This window comes from Clavelina lepadiformis, chromosome 3 (assembly GCF_947623445.1).
Source record: "Clavelina lepadiformis chromosome 3, kaClaLepa1.1, whole genome shotgun sequence".
NCBI lineage: Eukaryota > Metazoa > Chordata > Ascidiacea > Aplousobranchia > Clavelinidae > Clavelina > Clavelina lepadiformis.
The window spans coordinates 14,274,198-14,300,337 of record NC_135242.1 but is presented as its reverse complement, the minus strand read 5'-3'; the positions used below and the strand labels follow the sequence as shown (position 1 = coordinate 14,300,337).

The window sequence follows — 26,140 nt, the reverse complement described above, 5'->3', positions numbered from 1 at the left end:
TTCAGATTTACCAGATAGACTAAGAATAATTTCTAAGTTAGTTTGGTGCCGAGAATAGTCATCAAGTACAGTTGTAAGTTAACGTATTTAGTTGTGCATTGTTTGTCCTGTTTATTTAACATGTGCATAGTGAAACAACTCGATTAAATCGTTTTTGTTAACATCTATATTAACAGCGTCTATTTGCGGAACAGTGCGGCTAATTTGATATTTTTCGTCCGCAGTGAAAACGCAAATTGCTAATTACAGGAAAAGTAGTTGCTGTTATTTAAAGTTGTTATTATTAAAACGTGTCAATAGGTACCACATTTCACATAAGCAAGTTTACAAAAAAATGTGCCTTTATTATGACGTTTGACCATAAATGTTTTTTATCATTTTGTTTTTACTTGTATCGATTCTGCAGTGTTGTTAAACGGTACTGTAGTTTCGCTTATTGTAACTATTTGGATATTATGACCAAAAGTTTCCGTTCCCAAGGTGGTCATAATAAACGGAGTCTACTTTGTACTAGGAACGTGTCCTCCTTTTGAGTGAGGAAAATATGGTAGCCCTAACTATAGTATGTATAAGTGTTATAATACACTTCAGTTTTTGGCGTTATAAAGTGGTTTTTGAGGCGTAAAAACAAGATCTTTAGGCTTGGCGTATTTTTGGCAGGGTATGAAGAACCATAGATTCTTGAGCAGCTGTCAAAATCTTTTAGCCAAAATAGGGCTACGCAACTGACATTTAAGACTACATTTCAAATTTTTTTTAAGTTTAAAAAAATTTGTATTTTAAACTATAGCCTAGGTTTAAATTTTAGGTTTAGATCCAAAAATAGGTAAAAATAACCTTTTTGTCTAAATAGGAGACAAAAAGCAGTTGTTTTAGGTCACATAATGCTTTATAATTTTTCATGAAGAAATCTGACATCTTTATAAATGAGATGCAGAGAAAACATTTTTATCTACTGTAAGCTAAATATTCAGTTATTATAGTAAAAACATTGGGTATTTTTTGTAAGTACTTTAAAGTTTAGGAAATTATTTCCCATTAATTATCCTACATACTGCTCTGCAACTTGTTTTGAATAAGCTGCAACAAACCGGAACTGGTTCGTAAAGTAAACAGTTGTTTGAATGTGTGAATAAAAACATTATCTGTTGTGTTTTAAAAGCTTGTAGGGGATGGACTGGGCAGTTACCCAGCGATTAAGCCAATACATTTGTCATTGATTGTATACACTTTTGAATTTACTGTCAAATTAAAAAATAAACTATCAAACTATCTAACATTGGCATTAAGAATTTGTAATATTTTTGTATACATTCATGGATTTAATAACAAAAACTTTGTTACGCCTAGATGTTTTTACAATCGACACATTGTGGTTTTCTAGAAATTAGGGTAATAGGTTGCGCATATAAGCCCGTATAATTTTTGAGATGATTTGTACACGTAGTGGGCCTATGCACTGGAATAACAGGACATTAGGTTGTCTGTATCATGCTACATGAATTCAATGGTGAATTTTTCATTTGTTTTACCATGCCTTTTTAAGAGTCATGGTTTCCGTTTGTTTCCGATATGGTGCCGATAAATTGGGGCAACTGATGTTACCATCATGACATCTGGTCAAATTTACTTTGGTTTATGAGTTTATCAAGAAAATTTTGTGAATTCAATGGGCGTTAACATGCAATTGCTTGGGCTTTATAAGATAATTTTTGCAATGTTTTATATTTTAAATTTTTAGCATATTATTTGTTGTATGTTCTGCAAAACTGTAAGATAAAATGCCTAGGATTACTATCAAAGGTGGAGTCTGGAGAAATACTGAGGTGGAATTTTACACTTAGAACTGATAGTAAAATTATATTTTTTGTATAGATATTAATTAGTTATGAGTTGCGGAAAGAATCTTTGTTCAATTTGTTCCATTACTATATTTTCAGTATCGAGTTTTAATTCTTAATGAACTTCAGTACTAGCTTGTAATTCGAACAGGATTAAACTGCCAAAATGTTTTAAAACATAGTGAAATGAGGTTTCAACAAAGAATCAAAACATCTGTAACAACTGTAAATAAAAATATTTTGATTTTTTTATTCCTGCTTAAATACTTGATCAGTTTCAGATATTTGCTTTGCAGGATGAAATTTTGAAAGCTGCTGTCATGAAGTATGGATTAAACCAGTGGTCAAGAATTGCATCTTTGTTACATAGGAAGTCAGCCAAACAATGCAAGGTAACACTGTAATCCAATGATGATAATAAAACTGTGGCCAGATACCCATAATTGTTCGTAAATGTCAATGCTGTGTTCAAAATTTAATATACTTGTACGAATGTACAGAGGAGATCTTTTGTGATGCTAGTGCAAGGATTTTAAGGTTTTTAGTATTGGGCAATCATTGGTGGCAGCTTAGCAAAATTAGATCACACATGTAGTGTGATTTCATGAAACCAATCCCATGAACAAAGTAGGATATCTTAACTTTTGCGGTTAAGTAGTTGCTGTTGTATAATGTAAAGTGGGTAGAGATGTGCAAAGTAGAATAATTTACAATTCAAAAACATTCTGGAATAATTATTTTTTTGTAAATTAATTAATCAAAGCCAGAATTTTGAATAGTTCCAAACCAATAACAGTTACTTTACACTTATTTTACACAAATATCTAGTATGAGCTATAGAGAAAAGTGTGGCAGCTGCACTCACAGGATTCATCAACATGCACGCTGAACTTTTTTATCTGGTTGGTTATTAACACTGGTTATTTGAACGCCACTATATAATAAGTAAGCAAAGATTGTGGCTTCAGTGCTTACAAAAATTTGCACCTTTGTGTTCATGATTTTTCATCGTAAACTACCGTACTTTCCAGACGAGGATATGAGAGACTGTTGCAGGATCTTTTGCTATTATTTGTCCATTTTTTGACCGAAAGTGATTAATTTGGGCATTGTTTAAGAAACATACATGATGATCAGAATAAATTTGGATAAAGAAGAATGGATTCACACAGAGATTTTTGACAAATGAATTTTACCTTTCTTTAACTAGGGTTCCCTCCCTCACTTTCTTAATTAAGTTAGACAGACGAAAAAATCACCCGAGTGAAATCTCAATGGGGATAGTACAAATCGCTATTTGAATGCTCATTTTTTACTATTTGATACTTTCTTATGCGAATAATAATATAATCTTTCTCACTACAATGTATGGCCTGACTGCAGTTATAGTTACTTGGCTTTGCTTGCAACAAACGATGTCACCATTTGACCTTATGTTTCACCAGATCTTTCACAACTAAACTCAATCTTTAACAGTGATGATAATTATATAAAAAAGCAAGAAATCATGAGCATAGAAATTGTAAACTTAATCTATATTTGCAACGTCTGTTTTGTCTCGTTTTGTTGTTTTACTTTAACACAAAAAATAATGCTTGTATGGATGATTTTTTGCAGTAAGTTGCTAAGTTTGTTTTCAATGTCACTAACCTACTCTGTCGAATGTACCTATACACTACAGACACACACAGACAAGCAGTAGCAGTGTGGTCCACTCACTATTAAACAATGTATTTTATTACAAACATAGCTTTGCATCACCTCGGCACAACTCATTTATGGGACCCAAACAGTGTTTGGGAACCATACTTTGGTAACCACTGCCTTGGACAAATAAAAAAAGCTTGCAGCTTGATTATTTGCAAATAATGGTAATTTGTTAGGTAGAGTTGTGAAGCTGCATTTATATTCTATTTGAGCAAGTATTTTAGCTGTAAATAAATTTTTTAGTCTATGGTCCTTTTTTTTCACTTATTGCGCCAGCCAGCTACTCTGTTGGCACCCTGCCAACCAACTTTCGTACCTCCTCACAGTAACGTCAAATGTAAAAGCAAAGCCTGGTGTTGGCAAGCCATTCATGAATTGTTTAGTTCATTAACTGTAATAAGTAATAATGTATGTGGTCTTGAATTTCTTGTTGAGTGTTAGTTACTATATTGTTGTTGACTATGATTGTAAATTTCCAGTCTTGTTTATGAAAACTTTTATTTCTAATAGGCACGGTGGTATGAATGGCTAGATCCTAGCATTAAGAAAACTGAATGGTCAAGAGAGGAAGAGGAAAAGCTGCTTCATTTGGCAAAATTAATGCCAACACAATGGCGCACCATTGCACCCATCGTTGGTCGTACTGCTGCTCAATGCCTGGAACATTATGAATACTTACTGTAAGCATTTATTATGATTATTTTGTAAGTGCGTTTTTGCTCGAAAAATGTTATAAATGAGTTTTGTCCTGCTTTGTCAATCCTTTAAGTAGATTTCAATGATTGATTTAAGGAAACTGTTTGTATATTATATTAGACATATTTGTAAGTTTTAATAACACTAATTACTCTTGATTCTTGCTGATGCTACACTGTAGCAAATGAGTATTCATAAACTGACGTGGTTAAGTACAAGATATTAAATCTTTGTCAAGCACTCCACCTGCAGTAACACTACTACTGAGAACTGTATGGTTCACATTACAAGTATCATACAATAGTTAAAATGGAGAGTTTATCAGCCTTACTTTGGATTATCATGTTGTAAGATTTATCAGTCTGGAAAGTGTCTGTTGTTGTAATAACTTCTTCTCGGTAATAAAATAAAATAAGGTATATAGTTTTTTATGAAAATGAGGTTTATCCTGTTCCTGGAGTGGTTTTATTCCAACTTTATCACAATATTACAAATTTATTAAACTCCATAAGATGCCTTTGTATGTGGTTAACACGTATTAGATAAAAATATTAAAACATCAGTATCTCAAAAAAAAAAATGAATTCTGTAAAACCATTGAAACATCTCTGGCACCAGAACATTTTTTTTTGTTAGGCTATGTAATCATTACTTTCAGTCAGGGGTGGGCAAACTACGGCCCGCGGGCCCATTTTATGCGGCCCGCCGGCACTTGCAGAAACTCCTACTCATCACTTATTGTTTTAATTAAACAGGTTACATGACAAAATATTATTCCCTTTACGAGTGTGTTTTTCTCTTCACTTTCAGTGCGTAAACACACACACGTCAGTCGCGCATGTATTGCAACATGCTCTCAGCAACTAGCCGTACACTTCTCACCCATTGTTTGATCATAAAATACAAATACGGTAGCGGCTACCATAGGCCTACCAGTACTTCTACTTTTCCAAATAGCTTTTCATTGTTATTTGAGACGCACAGTTTAATGTTTTCTACTTCGACAGGATTTTTGTAAAAAAATAAAAGATTTATATTTTTACTCTGTTAAAATAATGAGTGCTGTTAAGAAGCGAAAGATTGAAGACGAAAGTCGTGTTTTCAATAAGGAATGGACTGTTAAATACTATTTTATCGAAATTCGCGTTAAAAAACTTTGCTGCTAAGTTTTTGACACTGTTTGGATCCACATACATATGCGAACAAGCATTTTCTTGTTTAAACATAAACAAGTCGAAGAACAGGTCTTTGCTGACAGACACCAACTTGCGTGATGTTATGAGGATATCTACCAGCAAACTTGCTCCCAATTTGCAGAAGATTGTGAAAAACTGTGAACAGTTGCACAAGTCTCATTAAGTTTTGTGATGATGATTGCATAGCTTTAAACGTAACTGAGTGTTAAATACAAAAATTGTGTTTAATATGAATATGCGTTTATTTACACACCGGGTAAATTTTCCCACTTTGTAATGAGAGTGTGCGGCCCCCCGGCGGCAACATTTTTTCAAATGTGGCCCTCAGTACAAAAAGTTTGCCCACCCCTGCTTTAAGTAAATAAACTTCAAAATTGGCAAAATCAGATAAAACTATAAAATATGAAATCACGTGATTTAGGAAACTTGTAAGGCGTCAAACATTTAGTTTTGTCAGTGAAGTGTGAAACAGCCGATAAAACAATAAGCTACTGTTTTGATTTTGAGCTTGTTAACTTGTTTAATTTGTTTATTTCAATAATTCATTTTTAGATAGAAAACTGAATGACTGACTAACAAAATTGGATTTTTGCACATGTGTGTGATGCCCCCTGGTGGTTGCATGTAAATTTTGTTTTCAAAGTACGCTGCTTGAACCTGCCATAGCAAAATCTAGGACACTTGTACTAACTGATATGGTAAAACGTTCTAATTAGGCGCACTTTTTGGAAACTTTCTAATTACACAATTGCTTGTGCATCAACTTGCAATAAATCATGCTTGGGTGAAAGGTACCTACCGAAAGTTGTTAATAATAACAGTTTTAAATAACAGCAACTACTTTTTGTGTAATTAGTAATTGCGAGCTGCGTTTTTATTGCAGACGAAAAACATCAAATTAGCGGCGCTGGTCAGCAAATAGACGGTGTTAATATTATAACTTAGCACAACTAAATAATATAACATACAACTGTACTTTATGACTATTCTCAGCACTTAACTAACTCAGAAAATAATTAGTCACACTGATAAATCTGAAACTGTCGTTGTTTATTACTTCGTAGTCCAAATGCTATTAAGCTTGTTACATTGTTGTGATGTGCTTAGTTCTTGTTAGCCTATTCAATGTATTGTACCTGCAATCTCATTTGATTATTATTTGTTAAACAAACTTACAAGTTTTCATAAGCTAAATTTAAAAAAATACCAATTTCTAGCATTTTACCTGGCCTGATGCCTTTATAATACAGAATTTCATGATTTTGCACGAAAAGACGTTTTGGCTTATTACATATGTTTTTTGTTGAATGTTTGTTTGTAGTAAAATTGCATGCGCTAAGGGTACAAATAGTATGATGAAATTTGCAAATTGAAATGAAATTTAAGAAATTGCACTTTTCAGAGACAAAGCAGCTCATAATGAAGATGATGACAACGCTGATGATCCAAGGAAACTTAAACCTGGTGAAATTGACCCAGCACCTGAAACGAAACCTGCACGGCCTGATCCGGTTGACATGGATGAGGATGAACATGAAATGCTCAGTGAAGCTAGGGCAAGACTTGCCAACACCCAAGGGAAAAAGGCTAAGCGCAAAGCACGTGAAAAACAGCTTGAAGAAGCTAGGTAATAGATAAATAAGACATCTATTTTTTGCTGTTTGCAATGTTTTTCTCTTTTGTTGTCACTTTTTCTAATGTTAAGTTTACATATTTTTGTAAAAGTATATAGTAACATGCGCAGTGTACTTCAAAAGATTTCAAACACTGTACCCCAGATCACTAGTAAAAAATTTGCAGGTGTGCTGTGAATGAATTATTTCAAAAAAAAATTACCATGGTAATAGAATTCCTAAACAGAAACAATGAGGGAAACATTCTAACTTATTGGTTTTTCGCCTTTTCAAATTTTAATTTAATCTGTAATTAACACACCATAATCTTGTCAGTTTCATATATTTGTATATTGCATATTTCTGCTACAGTTTAGGTTATCTTAAATGTTTTTACTACAATAGCATTGTTATATCTTTGCAAAAATACTATATGATTCTTATTGCAATACAGTGAGACCTCGTTAATCCGAACCCCAAACAACCGGAATCCCCGTTATCCGACAAAACTGCCGGGAACGGATTTCTTCCTATGCCATGCATGCATTTTACCACTTTAATCTGGAAACCCCGCTGTTCGACTCAGACACAAAAGTTGTGGAACAAATGTGCTAAATAAATAGCGATAAAATCCGATAAACCAGATTATTATTTAGAGTGAAGCGAAAATGATTCACGATTGTCCTAGATGTACAATATCTAGGACAATCATAAATCATTTTCACTTCACTCTTAATAATCTAGTTCAGCGTGGTCCAACTACAGGCCCGTGGGCCGCATGCGACCCGCCGATAAAATTTTTGCAGCCCGCGAGCTTTCACAGTATTGATTTAATTTATTTCAATTAGAACAAGTATAGCATTTGGATAAAAAGTGTCAAAAATTTAATTCAAAGTTGTAGACAGCAGGGCCTATACTGTTTCAACCTATCTGGTCTCGTCAGTACAGCTGGGCTTCTTAAAGGCTGATATGTACCTAGTGTTCCGGACGTTTTTGTTTCCTTTAAATATACCACAGTTTTCATGTTATGTATCTTTTAAATTGGAACCCTAATACTGGCTATTGCACAACAGTCAGAAATTTGGCATAATCCAATAATTGCAACAGCATCATTACATCGCATCATCCATTTGTTTGTTACGTCATAATAGTGTGTTACGTCATAATAGTAATAATAGTGGTAATAGTATTGGAAATGGCCCGCAAGTTGTCACGTTTTTGTAAAGTGGCCCGTAAGTCAAAAGTAGTTGGACCACGCTGATCTAGTTTATCGGATTACAAGTAACTACTTAGTTACTTGACGAAAACAATAGCTGATTTTCTACGCATAATAATGTTGCAGTTTCACTCTTTAAACTCCTACGCATACTTTAAAATGGAGTAAGGTGCATACTGCTTTTTGAAAACAGTGCTGCATTTGCAGTATTGATTGAGTTTTCGCTTTCCGATAATCCGGATACCCCGCTAAACGGACATTTTATGACGAAACAAAGTGGTCCGGATTAACGAGGTCTGACTGTATACGCTTACAAGTAAATATTTATATTTAGCTTATTTGTAATGCAATGCTCTCACCAATTATGAGCATTGCATTACAAATAAGCTAAATAGCTAAATAATAAATAAGCTAAATCTCAAACAATTTCACCAAGAAAAGTTGTCCATCCCAGGGGTCAACTACATTCCATGTAGCTTATAGTTAGTCTGCATCATTGGTGTAGCCTACAACCTGGCAATAACTTGTATCCGGGTACTGTACGGTAATGTACTGTTGCTCTGGATTGTTGGATGGATGCAATTTATCATTTTAATGACAATTGCATCCGGTTACATGATAAGGACACAATTTATAAGGGTACCCGGTATACTGTACTTCAAAAAAATAACTTTTTTTGCATGTAGGTAATATCTGCAAAACTTTGTGGAAATAATAAGTGTAGTCATGGATTGTTTTGAGAAGAATTAATCATGTGACCACAACTATAGGAAAACACCTCTACAATCCCAATTTTTACAATAACGTTACTCTAAAATTATCTTTATTATCTCTACTTATCTGTTTACTACCCATCCTTGGAAGCAAGGATAAATACCCACATTAAGCCACTTGATCTGAGAATAACAGCCAGAAATCTGGCTTCAACGTCATTTTTCACTTATTTTGTAATTTTAAGGAAAGTTACATCTAACAGACGCACATTTGTTAAAGGTCAATTTTCTTGTTGTTCTTGTCATGTTTAGGGCAAATCATAAAAATTTTTCGATTCAAAATTTTTAACTGAAAGTTGATCATTTCGAATGGTGTGCGTGCGGGAATGTAGTTTGCAATCTTTATCACAGTTGTCGTAACATCTTCAATTACGGTGTGTTTGGTGTAAAGCAATTGTTGGTGTATGAAACAATGACACGCATTAAAATCACATAATAATTTTGTTTTCCTTGGAAGTGCAATTACTCCTTTGTTTTCCCTATCATTGATGGTGTTCCATCTGTAGCAACTGACGATATTTTATCCACTGGTACATTGTGCTTCTGTAAATTTTTGAACAACACATGGCTGATGTCCTGGCCAGTAGTTGTCTTCGGAAGCAATACTAACTGAAGTAATTCTTTTTTCATAATTAAACTTTCAAAAACATACTGGATGAAAATGCAAAGCCGTGCGCATCCTGTTATGTCAGTGGATTTATCCAGAACTAAGCTTACAAACTGTGCTTTTGATCTGTCTTCATCCAGTTGCACTTGAATTGTGTCCGACAGTTTATCTACTCGTCGTGCAACTGTCCTTGCTGATAGCTGAATATTCATGAAAGCTCGTCGTATGTCCGGCCTACCTGGAAACAACTGAGCAGTAGTTTTGATCAAACAGTCTTTAATAAATTCACCATTTGTAAAGGGTTTAATGTTCTTCGCAATCCCCATGGTACAATTGCTTCCGTTTTTTTCGTTTCTGCTTTAAATACCAGCTGCTGCTGATTCAAACTTTTATGCCATTTTTGAAACTTTTCTCTCTGCACCTTTGACCTGAGAGAATATTTTTCATCATAAGTGTTGCGCTTGGATGAAAAATGATGTTCTAATTTACCAGCTTTTTTTCTGATACAGACTGATAGAAAGTAGCACAAACAGAGTCATCATTCTTTCCTTCAGTAAACAAATATTTTAATTCTCACTATGTATTCTAGTTTCTATGAATTCTTCTTTTCTGCTGACATTATTTGTTTAAAGTAGTTTCTACCAATCGACTGACAGTGATTTTAAAGCGACAGAACCTGCAATTAACGAATAATTTACCGATGAACACATGCTCGCATCATCGATGTAATTCAGTAGTGGTAAGGTACAACTCCGCAATTATATGTTTAAATAGTAATGCGGTCTTGAAAACAAAACATGCATTGCTTGTTGCAAGCGTGGGTTGGAATCCCACAAACTGATCTGATCTGATCTGAACTGATTTTCTGATTAGTATGATCTTAACATCTTAATTATGAGGTTTATATACTATGTTTGCCATCAGGCATAATTTCAATAACAAAAGGTGCTCAGATGGTGAATTAATTCTTTTATGAACTAACGTTTCCCAAACCCATACGGGTGAGCTTCAGCATGGTAGATTACGAAAAAAGAATGTAATTCTTTACAGGCTACATACTGTATTTATTTTGAGTGAAACAGAGTTTTTAATGAATTAATTCTGCTACTGTTTTACCAGAGTTTATATATCGTAGTTAACACTAACAGGTGCGGTATAAAACAATTAACGCTAAAGCTTACAAAAACGTATTCTAACTTACAGTTTTGTGTTTGCAGACGTTTGGCTTCACTTCAAAAACGGAGAGAATTAAAAGCTGCCGGCATTGCTGTTCGTAAAAAACGCCGAAGAAGGGGCAGGATTGATTACAATGCAGAAATCCCATTTGAAAAGCGCCCTGCTCTGGGATTTTATGATACAAGTGAAGAAAAATTTGATCCTAAAGATCCAAACTTTAGACGTTTGCGTCAAGATCATCTGGATAAAGAGCTTGCAAGGTGCCCCAACAAGTTTACTTAAAAACATGTTGTAATAGATAAAAAAAATTCATCAGTTTAAACCAATCTGCTTGGATTTACTAAAACACATCGAATCAAAACTCAGATAATGTATAATTTTTCTGTTTTTAGTGATGCACTTTTAATGTTGGAATTATGAACTTATAAAGATATTGCTTATTGATTTTCCGGTCTGAAAATAATTTCTCACACTTTAGGGGGTTTCGGTGTTAATGTCACAAATTTGGCACTTTTCGCAATAACGGATAAATTTGTCAGCTTAAGCTGTAGTTGATTTTTTGTTGTTCACTTGAATATGCACATATTTTCCTTATACACTGAGAAATTGTTTTAATGTCATACCATGCATTGACACCAGCTTAGCAAAATAATAGGACATATACTGTGTTTTGTTGTGCAGTGTGATGATTGCTACTCTTACTCTAAAGCTAAGTTGTTAACGTTTCTGTGAACTAAGCTTGATTAATTGCTGTAAAGTGTAAACTAAGTATTTGGTCAAAAAATTATGAATTGACAATTTATTGTTAACCTACATTTTGAAAATATTGCATAATCCTAGCGATGTGCTGTAGTAAACCTAGCCGATTCAACAATAATCACAATCTAGGGTCATCTGCTGCCATCCTCCTTGACTTGGTCTACGATGACATTCGCTTATAGTGACACTTTTTCAGAAGTTCCTTCAGGCGTCACAATAAACAATTTCTACTGTATAATATTAAGTTCGAATGATGTGATAAACATAGTTGTGAGATGTAGCACATTTTTTAGATTTAATAAAAAGAAAGTGTAATGGCTTCAGCACTGAAAATTCAAAATGTTTTTTTTCAAATATAAAGGCGTTTAATGTTGAAACATTTCTATACGGTCAATTTTGGTCATCCATGTAATTGTCATAAATAACTCTACCTATAAAAATAGGTCAAATGAGTATACCCGGCGCGAAGTAGGCTTTAGTTACCTGTTCTATCAGTTAGAAATAAACTTATTCTAAGAATAAGTTTGCAAATTAAATGAATTTCACGAGATGAAGAACCTGAATTTTGTTTGGCATCTTGCATGCAGTGCCGTACACAGAATGCAAGGCCTACACTGTAATATTTAAAAATTAAAAAGAAAATGAGGCTAAGCAAAAAACCACCTGCCACACATACACTGGGTTGCAGCTAATGAAGTTTTTGTGATTTTTAGTTGACAGTGATAAATATTTTGTGAGGCATGTGTAAACGCAAATGCCTTATTTCAGAGAAAATTGATGAATGAAAAATTTTATTGCTGAATTGGCCGATCATGATTAAATGGAACTTTTATTCTTTAGGTAAATCAGAAGTAAATTAGAGTTTTTAACTAGGTATTTATTCAAATGTAAATCAATCAACGAACTATGTTGGTTGTTTGTGTAATATCCAGTATTAGATTAGTTTTGATAAAAAACATTCACATGTACCCTTGAATTGTATACAGGGATTACAATTACAGGAGGGTCTGTAAATGACTGTGTACCGAATTGGGGTCATATAATGTTTGCAATGCTATAACGAGATTGTAAGTGCCAGTGTAATAAAAACAATATTTTGTGCACGGATAAGCTACCAAACAATATGTATACTTAAAATTGTTAAATATTACCACAAACTTCCTTTTGCTGCTAGAGGTTCTTGCATTGCTTTGACAAAACACTTTTAAACAAAAAGAAATTCTTTGAAAAAACATGCTCCCTGGGTGAAATTTTAGGTGATGCCAAAGTGTTTATTCAAAACGGCAAATCTGTATCTTACTGACACAGCTACAACTGTACATTGCATATGCGCAATGGTAGACTTGCATATTGCTTGTGACAAATTAAAAAACATGTGGCAATAAAGGCTTAGCAATTACACAGATGACAGGTTTGAAAATTGGTTTGTGGTCTGTCTACCACATTGAATAAAGTATGTAAAAGTATATGCGGTAGTTGATCAACTGAGTGACAGATCATTTGAGTGACACATTGGTAAGTACTGTTCAAAATACAATACAATACAATAATGGGTTAGGGTTAATTTTGTCACTCGAATGAATAATTTATGTCATAATTATGTCACTCAAATACTGTCACTCAGATGATATACACCCGTATATGCACAGAAGTGATGCAATGGTTATGAAAAACGTTTGAAATACATAGTTTTTTATAGATCAATTAAAATTAATAGATTAAATAAAACAACATATGTGTAAAAGTAATAGTATTAATTAACTAACACACTTAGTAACACAACTGTACAAAATAGGATCTACTGGTATGCAAATATGTATAGATAACAAACAATGTGTTTGTTATTTTGTTGAATGTAGGGTGAAAGAAGACAAAGCTAGACACAAGGATAAGCAGAAGCTAAAAGAGAAAGATATTCCTTCCCTTATAAGTAACCAAAATCTTGAGCCAGCTCGAAAACGCTCTAAACTGGTTCTTCCTGCACCACAAGTAAATGAATAGTAATTAAGAAACATTTGCTTTGTGTTATTGTAATAATAAAGTAATATTTTGTAAATGATAGGCTATCAGATATTTATATATATGTAAATCATTGAGCTAGTTACATGTAATAAGTGTTATTGTAATCTTTAACCAGATTTAGCAGCTCATGGGACATAGTTTAACGCAGGGTTAAGTTATTCCAACTTTCGGCAAATGTCATACTGCTTTACATCCTAGCTAGCAAGATTAAACTACATGTGACTTGACTGTGCACTCATTTCTGCAAATTGTTGTTTTAGCATTCAAGACGAGTTTTTTTTTATTTTAGTTGTGTTTAAATGAATAAAAATAACTTTAATTTTCAGTTACTTGAGTTACTGTAATTTTAATTTACGATTACTGCATTTAAGTTGAAAGTTGTTACGCTATTGTTATACCACACTACAGTGGTCACCCAGTGCCACAGTGATTTGTGGGTTAGTATAATTTGTTACTAGTCACGGTCATGCCCATAGGCATCGATTTTTTAAAGAAGGTAAGAAATGTTGTGGGACAGATTAAATATCAGGGATCTCCCTATAATTATAAATAATGTTGTTGTGTACTGTGTAGTTATGTAATGCAGTAAACAAGTTTTATTTAGTGATCTGTTTTTGGCTTGTTCTCCAAACACATTATGCCTATGCCTACTTTTATTTGTATTGAGGTGACTGAACCGTGTTAACCCGATATATAACACTGGTCAACACGGTTTTTGCAGCAGACTGTGTTGGGGTCTTTTTACCTAATTTTGGGGCGCTGAATCCGAATCTGGCATTATTTTTTTTCTATCACATCACGTTTTTGAGATAATATATATGTTCATTATAAATAATACCGCAAATCAGAAACCGCCTTGAAATGAAGAGGTTGTTTTAATCAAAACTGCAGGGACGCTTAATCATGCAAAACACGAACACAAAGCCTCGAAATCATTTAAAAAACATCACTAGAAATCAACCGTTGAACAATCAATGTAATGATACGGAAATGCCACAATCTTTAAGAGCCCGAAAATTTTCGTTTTAATGGCTTTCGTTTATGGGTAGTGGTGTAATTTTCTCCCTTCAAGTTCCAGCAGTAATCTGCCATCATGTGGCAGTCCCATTGGCCTTGGTAGCGCTCTTTCATATAACTCTAATGTCTTAGTGAAAGCACTCACCTTATTCTTTACTGAAATCCCCAAGGTTTTCAGAAAATGTAGCTTTATGCTCATATTGCATTTCATCTCTTGCATGCTGGATAAGATTTCTTTTAAGAGGTCTCGATAGTTCTCTGCCTTTCTGTTGCCAAAAGAGTTACTAACAACTAAAGAAAAAGCATTCCAAGCCCTTGCTTCAACTGATTTCATTGATGCTGCAAAGTTTGGATCTCTGATCAGCTTCCTTATTTGTGGGCCACTAAAACCCCGGCCTTTTTCTTTCTTTTCTTCACTGAGACTTGGGAAGGCTTAGCAGATGTACTTAAAGCAATCTCCATTGTGATCAAGAGCCTTAGCATACCATTTCATTGCCCCAAGTTTGATGGGAAGTAGCAGCAGGATGATCTTCTTGGTGTCTACTAACGGGTTATGAATGATATTTTTCTCTCCAGGTGTTAAACTGCTCCTTTCTGGCTACTTATCTTTTATCCAATGCTCATCTATGGCTCTGCTATCCCAGTAGCAGAGAAAACAAGGGTATTTTGTGTAACCACCTTGCTGTCCTAACAGAAGGTTCATTATTTTTATGTCTACACATGATAATCCCAAGCCATGATCACTGTACTTCAGTGTTTCCAGCACATGCTTAGTGTTTTAATAGCCTACGTTACTTTGAGTGTCACAGAATGTCCTACTGGAATCGATGCATATTTATTTCCATTGTGAAGTAACACGCTTTTCAGGCTTCGTTTTGAGCTGTCAATTTTCTTTTACGTTATACGAACAATGTCATGTTTATTGTTGACAATGTTTACGTTTTACTAAAGAACAGGGTGCTGTCACAAAAAGCATTGGCCTTTTAAGTCTCTAGGGCAGATGTATATAGATAAAGACGGTATCTCAGTAATGAGCTACCAAACGTGATGTATAAACCAAGCGCCATGTATAAAGATGGTAACTAAGTAATGAGATACGAAAGAAAAAATGAATGCGTCCACATATATTTTCGAAATTCGAAAAGAGGTCCGTGATTGAAAAAAGATTAAGAACCACTAGATTAAAGTTTACTGAAAACTCTGTCATTCTGTGCTACAACAAAACTTCCAGCCGAGGCTTCATCATAGGTGATTTCAATAACAATATTTGATCTGTTGCTGTTATACGCTCACCGTACCGTCACTAACGAAAGTCTAAATTTGATCAATTTATGAAATTGGGGAAAATGCGCAGCGAAAAAACCTGACGTGATAGAGCAATTCTGAGCTCAGAATTGGATTCAGCAACCAAAACTTAACCAAATCAATCATCAAAGTTCATGCAACAAATTTTTTTTTTGATTTTTTAGACCAGTGTAATCAATATATGGTATAAAATAAAAAACAAGATATTGGATGGACTCTAGGTTAACTTTTCTTTTTAACTTCTCTGCACAAGCTTTCAACTTGCTTCATTAGGTGTATTGAGAGTCATTAGTAGTACACCTAATGAAGCAAGGAAAAATGGATTTGGATAGGGACCTATGAAAAAAACCGATTAGGGTAGGCATGTAGTCCATTTAGGTGTAGTCCGATTAAGGTGGGTAGACTATACAACATGCTACAAGCTATGGATATAGAACAGTTTTTCAAACATATTTTTTTATAATATTTAAAGCTTCTCTTTTTGACAAAATTGCAATGTTTTGCTGTACGTACAGTTTTCTTGGTCTGGAAATTGCGCTAACTAAACTATGACCATGAAATTATGTTGGTTTGTAATGAATAGGGATTTTTATACTGAAAATGCCTTAGGAGCTTACCGGCATATGTGGTAGAACCATTCTCACAAGTACATGGGAAATTGCCAATAATTTTGTAGTATAATGGAAGGTAACTCACAAAAAAGCTGTAAGGAAGCCGCCACAGAAAAAGTTTAAGTAAAGAGTTTGAGAACCACTGGTCTAATGATTTTGTGCCAGTCCTTCTATGGAAAAGCTTGCTCTTTTGAATGAACAATGAGGAACGCTTAAAATATCTGACAAACAAGGGCCTTATGCTTATAATTGTCACCTCATTGATGAATAATAAAAAACAAACTGTTTTTGTGTACGTGAAACTACAAAAAAATCTCCTAAACGCACCATCTTTACATCGAACCAAACAACTCAAAATTTTTACAAAGGCTTAAAAAAGTAAATATGTCGTCATGTCGTTCGAAATCTGTCAGGAAAGTTGAAATACTTGAGAACAACAAAAACCATTAATATTGGTGCAGAATTTTCGAAATAGTGCTAAATTTAGTACATCGCTACTACTACTTAAGTACATGCCACCTTCTACTCCAAAAGATCCCAGTACCACCCAAACTGTTGATAAGCTTACTTATCAGAAGCATGATAAGAACAAAATGGTTGTACAAAAGAAAGCCTAAGCCATAGCAGTCAGTGACAACCATTATCATATTTCCAGAGGGTATTGTTGGAGATGTAAGATTTATATCAAATCCTGTTACAAGCCAGATTCCTGAAAATACGGAAAATTTTGTTGGATTCGTTTGCTACAACATCTTTGTTATTGTGAACAAGTTTTCATCATCTTCTTTTCAAAAAAAGATTTTTGTGTATGCAATTGCATTTTTATGATGGCCTTAATAAGCGTGTGTGTAGAGTTGTACACACTGTTAATCATACTATAGCTATAGAGTATGGTAGTATAAACGTATTAATTTAATCAGGAATTGGTAAAACTGTTTGTTTTGATATGATTTTTGAGTAAATGATTATTGTATAACATGTTTTTTTGATTCAATGACCATATCAACAGATTTCTGATGCTGAGCTGGAAGAAGTAGTTAAAGTTGGCCAAGCTGCAAAATTAGCTACTCAAGAAAGTGGGAACACCGTCTCAGATTCCCTTCTTTCTGGTTACAATGTCACACCTAATACAACTAACAGCTTTACTGCACGAACACCAATGCCCTCCACAGTAAGATGATTTTACTACAGAAATTACTTTTGCAAGATTTGAAAACAAGCAACTAATATCACATTTTTCTAGGATACTGTTATGCAAGAAGCTCTTAATGTCATGGCTTTAACCAACGTAGATACGCCATTAAAGGGTGGAATAAATGCACCCGTTGATACAGACTTTTCTGGCATTACACCACAAAGAGCTGATATCAAGACACCAAACACCATAATATCTACTCCGTTCAGGTAATGTTGCATTTACTGGTAATACTAACCATTTGTAGTGAGGGCAGCAAGGCTTTGAACTTGAAAGAACTAGATCATTTTGTTGAACTTGAACTTGAAAAAAAAAATATCCTGATCACAAACTTGAAAAAATCTATCGAGTTCGAGTTCACTAACTGAGTAATCTTGAAAAACTAAAAACATTTTCATGTGTGTTGGACTTGAGATAGTAGTTTGTTTTGTGCAATGTTATATAAACTTTGAGGGTGTTGATTTGTATGAAGTTATCAATGGTTGTAGACAGGCTATTGGTTATATTACCGAGTACATTAGACTCCACTTGTTATTACCACCTTGGAACCAGACCATTTTGGTTACAGTATCCGAATAGTCACAATAAATGAAACTGTCACAGTACCATTTAACCACACCAGGATTGATACAGTCAGGCTCAAAATGACAAAAAAAACAGCAAATTCATCACTTTTTTCATTAATATTAAACAACAACATGTAAGTGAACGTAAGTAGATGAAATGAGAATACGCATGGCACAATTGACACTGTCAAGTTTTAACGTAGACTAATGGACACATAGATTAATTGACACAAAAATTGATTAAAAAATCTGAATAAGATGGAAAAAGTGGTCATAATATCTGAAGACTGGTCATAGTAAATGGAGAATTTTATATGACAAAATTCATCAAAATGATTATATAAAGCAGGTGGTCATATTTAGTGGATTCTGCTGTATCAAGTAGTTACTAGCTAACGGTTGTAGATTCGATATATTTTTAGTGACCAGAGATCCTTAACTAAGCAAGATCTTGTGGAAGCAATATTGTGTTTCAAGCCAATGGCGATGTAGCCTAAACATGAAATCCAGTTTTAGCATAAATTACAATTTCATTTGTTTCAGTCACTGTGTGCATTCCACTCTTTTTCTATGCTTTGCTTTTATTTGTTCATAGTTAAGCTTATATATATCCTGTTATCCCCTTTGGACCGACGTTTTTCTCAAAAGCTTACCTTTTTTGCTAAATGGTGAAATTCTCCTCTAAGAATTGCAGAAAATTGCCAATATAGATAAATTGATGCTATTGGCAAATTACTGTAAACCATTCCAAAACTATCGTTTGATTCAGCGAAGAAGTGTGCTTTCCAGTCCGATTTGCCCAAAACTCAAGAAAAAAGTTCCACAGAAGATTACACAGAATTTTGTTGCAGTTGTCTACAATGAAATGTAATTTGCCTAGTGCTATACTGGTCACTTAATTAATAGATACCGGTAATGAATGTTTGTTGGAGGGGTGATGACCTAGCTTTAGAGTGCCAATAGAAACAAACAAAACACAGCAGAGGGACAAAAAACCATGCCGTTATATGCGAATCAACATCACAGACAAACTTTCATGTATGTAAAGATATATATTCTGCTGGGGCCAAGTAAATTGTGACTTTATAGACAAATTTAAATAATTAATGATTCCGTTATAGACAATTTCAACTGTCTATTGGCTTTTTAGTTCAACAACGCCATTTAGTTTTGTTAAAAATCACCAATCTAAATGTCTTGTGTACAACTTTTAATTCTCGGTACTATAGTCTATTGTTACGCCATGAAACTGGTGCGAAGGCGGTAGACTAGTATCTCGTACTAAGTACGAGATTATCTGTAGAGTAGACTAGACTAGTCGTTATAGATATAAAGAGAGATGCACACGAGCTTTAACCTAAACTTTTTCTAATGCTGTGTTGTTCAAGTGTGAATACATATATTTTGCTCTTTTTGTGATCGGTATGATTGAGATTGCAGCAATGTAGCGTAATATACTGAAGTGAGTGTGAATTATAGTATTAATGAAAATTCCGGCCCGCCAAAGAGTTGTATACTCGACATTTGGCCCGTGACTAGCAAAAGGTTGCCGACCCCTGCTGTAGAACATCACGCTATAATAAACTTCCAAGATTGATCATAAAAATTAACCATTTTGTTGAAGTAGAACTGAATAATTTTGAGGAACCTGAACTCAGACAACTCAAATTGTTTAGGGTAACAGAGAGCTGGGAAGACCGTTTAAATTTCTTTGAATTATACAAAGACAGTATAAATGATTATACTTTGTTGGGACTTTTTAGGTAACTTTCAGTTGTTGAAAATTTTGTTTTTACCAAAGTTAATTTATTACTTGGGTACAAAAATGAATGCCATGCAACTCTTAACAAGTGCTGGACTAGAAGTTTTTATCACTGTAGAAGAACAGGAAAATAGGCATTAAGTATCATCTAGTACTGCTAAAGAAGTACCCTCCTCTGAAGTCCTTCAGCTTTTTCCTGCCAACTATGTGATTCTAAAAAAGTCTTCTTTTGTATTATGACAGCATATTATTTGTAATAAGAACATAAAATACTAAATCGTAATTTGTAACTCTTCTCTCTTGTATTGTGTTAACATGTCAGTTGCATATTTTTGCACACGATTTTATATCCATTAGGTCAGTGGCTCCCAAACTTTTCAAATAATTTTGTGTGACGGATTTCTGGTAATTTCATTAATGTTTTACCGACCCATATAAAATCAACAAAGAGTTAGCTTAGCTACCTTCATGCCAAAATATTAATTATCTTGACATAAGGAATTTATTATGTGTCATAATCAAGCAAATCGGCGTGTAGTTTAAATGGAAAGTCAAACAAATTTGATGTATCAGTTTTAAAGTACTTTTTACGTACTATCAATAGAGAAAGACTATCTACTATAAGAGGGCTCGTCAAACGTTTTACTTTTGCGACCCCATTTTAGAAAAGGAATTTATATGCACCCTTTGATGGGTAGCCTATACCTTAATGATATTGAAACAATAAACGTCCAATTACAAATGTCAAGTGGTATTTTTGTCTGTGGAAAAATCATACAAATGCACACAATCCACCAAAGTGCAGTAACTGTAGCCTTAAGTAACCTTTGCATTAGGGCTTTATTATTACTTCACAAAAGTAACAAAATGAGTTTTATTTGACACAAATTGTTCAACTTGATGACAGCTTCTCACACACACTATTAAAACCTTCAGAGTAAGTCAGAAATGTTGAAACTACATACCAACTACCCCAAGAATAGTGCCGAGATATATAAAATATAAGTTTTTTTAGGAATGTTATATTAATATCCATTTAATGTTTGTGTTGTTCTATTAATTGCTAGAACACCTTCAGAATCCAGTGTTGGATTAACACCGGGAATGCCAACGCCACACTCCAATATGACTGCAGGGTGTACTCCTATTCGTGATAAACTAAATATTAATCTTGGTGATGCAACTCCATTTAATTCTAAGGTACTCCTAAATACAGAACAAATTTAATGTTATACCTTAATTAAATTGTGTGTAATGGCAGTCTTAGAAGTTTTTAGTATGTTCTTGTTTTAGGAAGAAAAACTTCATCTAAGAGCAAATCTGGCTAATTTACCTTCTCCATCCAATGACTTCGAAATAGTTCTGCCTGATGATGCTGAGGAAAATAAAGGTGATGAAGTTGAGAGTGACAATAGTTCATTTGTTGAAGATGCATCTGATGTAGAATTACGGAAACAGGTTGTTTGTATTTGTTATGTTGTTCATTAATGGAAAATCTTGCATTTTTAACATGTGAATATGCCTTTTTAGCTTTTTGGTTTCATATTTGTAGTATTTGAACTATTAAATGTAGTAGTAGCCACGTAACTTCAGTAGGAGCCACGTGATATAACCACAGATATTATGACAACCAGTTTATTTTTTAATGACCATTATAGTGTGATCTTTAATTCTTTGATAAAAAAATCTTTAGTAATTATGAAAAAACTTCACATATTCTGCCCACTTTTTTCTTATATATATATTTTCTTTCTGCAACACACTTTGTTGTTGCATTTGGGCTTTACCATTCAGATTCATCAGTGTCACACTCACATTCAATCTTTGCTTTGCCTTTTATGTATATATGAGAGTGTACTCTGTCACACAGTCAGTTGTTTCTTTGTTTTAAGATAACTGTTTATTGAGTTTCTGGCCTAAAGTGGTTGAAAAATTAGATAAAAATTATTCTCGTGACAGCTTGCTGATCAGTGGTTGTGCAAATTTTATTGTAACACTTAGTTGTATGCAGAGAAAGATAGCTGCTCTTGAGGAAGAACAATTGGCACATAGGCATACTGTAATAAAAAAAGGACTACCCCGACCTACATGCATAAATGATTCAGTTCTAAGACCAGTTTCTTCATCTAAACTTGATGATCTACAACTTGCAGAGGAGTTAATAAAGCATGAAATGATTATCATGATGAGGTATAATGTAGTGATTGAGTATTGCAACTATTATTTACATTAATTTTACACTTGTGTCTTCACCCCATCTTAAATCATTGTAATATCTATTGTCGTTATTATCATTTATCAGCTATTGCAACTTTTATGCAATTGTTTCGCTTGAATAATTTACAGAAAAGAGAAGTTTGTACATTAATATACAATAATCTTTTACTCTGCTTTTTAACTGTGAAACATGCATAACTTTATGGGACTAATGGATTAATTTCTGATGATATTTCTATCGTTTTTGTTTAGAAAAACCACACAAATATTAAACACTGGCCAACAGATTTTTGAATGGTTGCAATATGAATACTTCAAACATATTGCATTAAATTTATAAAATGTTATGTTGTATATACAATGCATTGATGTTACCATTAGGTAATGATTTTGGTTAAAAAAAGATCTTTCGCTGAAATATGTTATATCTGTAGGCACGACGCATTGAACCACACAGCTGAAAATCAAATACCAGGAAAGGGCAAAAGTAAGTTTAGAACTCTTAACCTGTTTTACAAAAATTCTGTTTTGGATGAAAGAGTGTAATTGAAATTATAACAGATTAATTAATTTTCTGTTGATGTTCCTTTGGTTAATTTTCTGCACATTATTCTGAGTATTATTTGGTTATTGATTTATAAAATTACAGTAATCATAACAACAACTAAATGATATACACAGTTGTTTCAGTTAAGATAAACATTTCTAGTAAAAAATGAAATTGCTATTCAAGAAATCAACAAAATTAAACTTTTAATTGATATTATTTGAATCATTTTTTAAGTTACTAGGTACATTGAATTTTTTGTAAGGAAAAAAGTTCAATGTATGATGGTGAATGGTTTACTATTTCTCCGGATGTCATAAAATCGACCTGTAATTTATGATTGAAATGCAATTTGTTTGGCTATGTCATACCATAAGGAATATGATGGCATAATTAATTGAAAAACGATTACAAATAAGACCCATTAGTTGTACTATTTGTTTATAAATAAATGTTGTTTTATTGCGCCTTTTTTATGTGGCTCTTGCTTAATTAAAAACTAAAATTGAATTTTATAATTAAAAAATACTTCCTGGTTTAGAAAAATACAGGCACCAAAATCTTGTTTAAAAAATCAACTCAAACTCATTTTAAAATTATTATCATAATAACTTAAAAATAAGTCATTTTTCTGACAAGATTAACAACTTTCCGACATCTTAGAAACCAGAAATAAATGCTTATTAACATGACCTTTTAGGTAATCCAGGTTTTGGTACTTGTTTTAAAGATGGTTTGGTGACAGGAACTAATGATAGAAATTACATTTTTTATATTTCATTATACTGTTGTTTTTTAACGTTGGGTTTAAATTGTAGAGGCAGCTGGCATGGCGTCTCATGTACAATATCTAAGTAAAAATCCTTATGATGAACTAAGCTGGGATGAATTAGAAAATGCTCAAAAAATTCTTGCAGAAGAAACTGAAGTGGTAAAAAGTGCAATGCAACATGGGAGCATTTCTGTAGATGTTTACACAAAAGTTTGGAGAGATTGCTATAGCCAGGTAATTTCCAGTACTGCGGACAGTTATTAACACGAACGACTTGTCTAGCAAAATACTCGTTTTGTAATATTAATCACATCTAAGCTTAGATAACTTGGGTTTTAATTTTGTAATATGCTGATTCTTCATGTTGTATATTTATTTAAGTAATTTGTTTAAGTGCACTTGTCAGTATTGTGAAGTTTTGGTGGTAAACATTCTTGAGGATAAAATGTCTTGTTTTGTGTAGGTTTTATACATTCCAAGTGAAAATCGTTTCACTAGAGCTAATCGTGCCAACAAGAAAGACCGAATTGAGTCTTTGGAGAAACAACTGGAAACAAACAGAAATCACATGACCAAAGAAGCTCGCAAAGCTGCAAAAACTGAGAAAAAGCTTAAAGTCCATAACGATAATTTGAAATTTACTGATTATACGAATAGCGATTTTTTGGGTGTCGAAGGCACAGACATGCAAATAATATTTTATGATTTATAATTATACAGAAATATTTTAACTTCCGGAGCAGGACTTATCATAATTAATAACATGTTATATTTTAATATGAAGGTTGTAACGTTTGCTTGTCCATCTGCAGGTTTTAACAAACGGATATCAAAACAGGAGTGGAAATATGCTGAAACAACTTACTGACATATATGAAAAACTTGATTCCTCGAATTTGGAATTGTATACTTTCCAAGAACTGTTGCGCTCTGAAGAAGGAGCTGTTCCGAAACGTTTAGCGGTAACGTCTGTTTGCATGTGCAACAGACAAATTTATTAAACAAAATCATAAGTTTTTGTTAATATTGTTTTCACAGATTACTGAACGTGATTATCAACAGCAAGTGTGCCGAGAAAAAGAACTGCAGCAAGTATTTGCCGACTTAAGCATGCAACACGAAGCAATTGCAAAACAATAAATTAAAGTTGCCATAGTGTATGAAGTAGGCAGTTGTATGACTACAGTAAAAACTCTTTCAATGGTCTCAGTGTGATACAAGAAAAACTTTGTTACATCCGGCGCTATACAATATTGTACATGAGAGTATTGCTTGTATGACTTTAATAGAGCCTACCGTATAGTTCATTGACGAATTTTGGCTGAATAAGAAGTATTCAGTCGTATATTACGTTTTAATGTAACTCGCGATTCCAATTAAATGTAGCCTGTTTGTCAACTATACCACAATAAAGCAGCGGGACTTGCGTTTGGTTACGTATTGATTTATCATAAGTTAGGTTATAGATTAGACTCGTTTTTTGCCACTTCACGAATGCACGGCTTAGTGCCTTAGTTGCATCATTAGCAGTTCCATTGTAAGCGAACGCATGTTGAATAAGAAGCCCTGCTGAACGAAATACAGGAGCAGTACCCCAGCTCCAAGCCACGTTATAACAATCCTAATCTTGCAATTAGTAATTTGGGATTTATTATTACACTGGCTGCAACTGTCCGAAAATTTAGAAATTACCAACAAATTTCCACTTTTAGTAGACTAATGCCGGCGTAAGCGCACGTATGCAGACCCAAATATAAATCTCGTGTGGGTAATGACCACCCGAGAGCTCTCCGCAATAGTGAAAAAACGGCTTGAAAGCAAGTCACCAAGATGGAGCAAACATCTTACTGACTTGCTTTGGTGAATTTCGCTTGGAAAAAGCCGACCTTCTTATATGATTTACACTCAATTTAGGAGAAGTAGGTTAGCGTTTGCCTCACCTGCAGAATATTGATTTGTCATCCTAAGCCCATAGAACACCGGCAAAAAACTCCACAGGGTCAAAGAAGCACCTAAGAACAAAACACTTGTGACACACGAACCCAGGGCTGGATTTACATGGTGGAGTGCCCTGGGGTCCAGCATCGGTGGAAACCATTTCATTAACAAAATTTTAATGTAAGCGCATATGTGCAAAGTATAGCATTATGAACTCCAACACCATTTTGTAGGTCTAATTAGACTAGTCATCTGGTGTTATTGTTGAATCGATAAACAGTTGCGAAACTTATAATAACAGCGTCAGCATGAAAGTTTTAAAATACCGATTACCGTCACTGTTATATTGCGTTAGCTAGTAAAACTAGAGATAGCATGTACCGGCGTATTTAGGGTTGCGTTGAGTCGAGCCAAAACGCTTCAAAAATTGGTTTCAAAATTCCCGAGTTGGCTTACCTTACCCAAAATGCGTGAAGCGGAAATATTTTGTTTTTGCGCTTCAAATACCGCTTTAAAACGCCTTGAACGAAATGTATTTTCATTTCTATGTGAACAACACAGCGGCTTAATGACAATTTTCAATTTTTAGACGCCGTGTACAACT

The 26,140-nt window shown here is 33.8% G+C and overlaps 1 protein-coding gene across 1 annotated transcript; it reads left to right on the top strand.

Moving 5' to 3' along the window:
- The first annotated feature begins 1,683 nt into the window (after positions 1 to 1,683).
- LOC143449456 (cell division cycle 5-like protein) lies at positions 1,684 to 25,026 on the top strand. Its single transcript, XM_076949670.1, has 16 exons — positions 1,684 to 1,826; positions 2,138 to 2,233; positions 4,059 to 4,228; positions 6,843 to 7,067; positions 10,867 to 11,085; positions 13,444 to 13,573; positions 17,549 to 17,710; positions 17,783 to 17,943; positions 21,130 to 21,262; positions 21,356 to 21,520; positions 22,074 to 22,252; positions 22,714 to 22,766; positions 23,645 to 23,832; positions 24,062 to 24,214; positions 24,411 to 24,560; positions 24,637 to 25,026. Exons 1-16 carry the CDS (start codon positions 1,782 to 1,784, stop codon positions 24,736 to 24,738), a joined length of 2,331 nt encoding a protein of 776 aa, XP_076805785.1. The 5' UTR covers positions 1,684 to 1,781; the 3' UTR covers positions 24,739 to 25,026.
- The last annotated feature ends 1,114 nt before the right edge of the window (positions 25,027 to 26,140 follow it).

What these genes read in the sequence shown, in the direction of transcription:
- LOC143449456 (XM_076949670.1), top strand. Translation starts at nt 1,782, where the DNA reads ATGCCTAGGATTACTATCAAAGGTGGAGTCTGGAGAAATACTGAG. An exon ending in AGTCAGCCAAACAATGCAAG is followed by an intron (nt 2,234 to 4,058) that starts GTAACACTGTAA and finishes TATTTCTAATAG; the next exon opens with GCACGGTGGTATGAATGGCT. An exon ending in ATAATATCTACTCCGTTCAG is followed by an intron (nt 17,944 to 21,129) that starts GTAATGTTGCAT and finishes ATTAATTGCTAG; the next exon opens with AACACCTTCAGAATCCAGTG.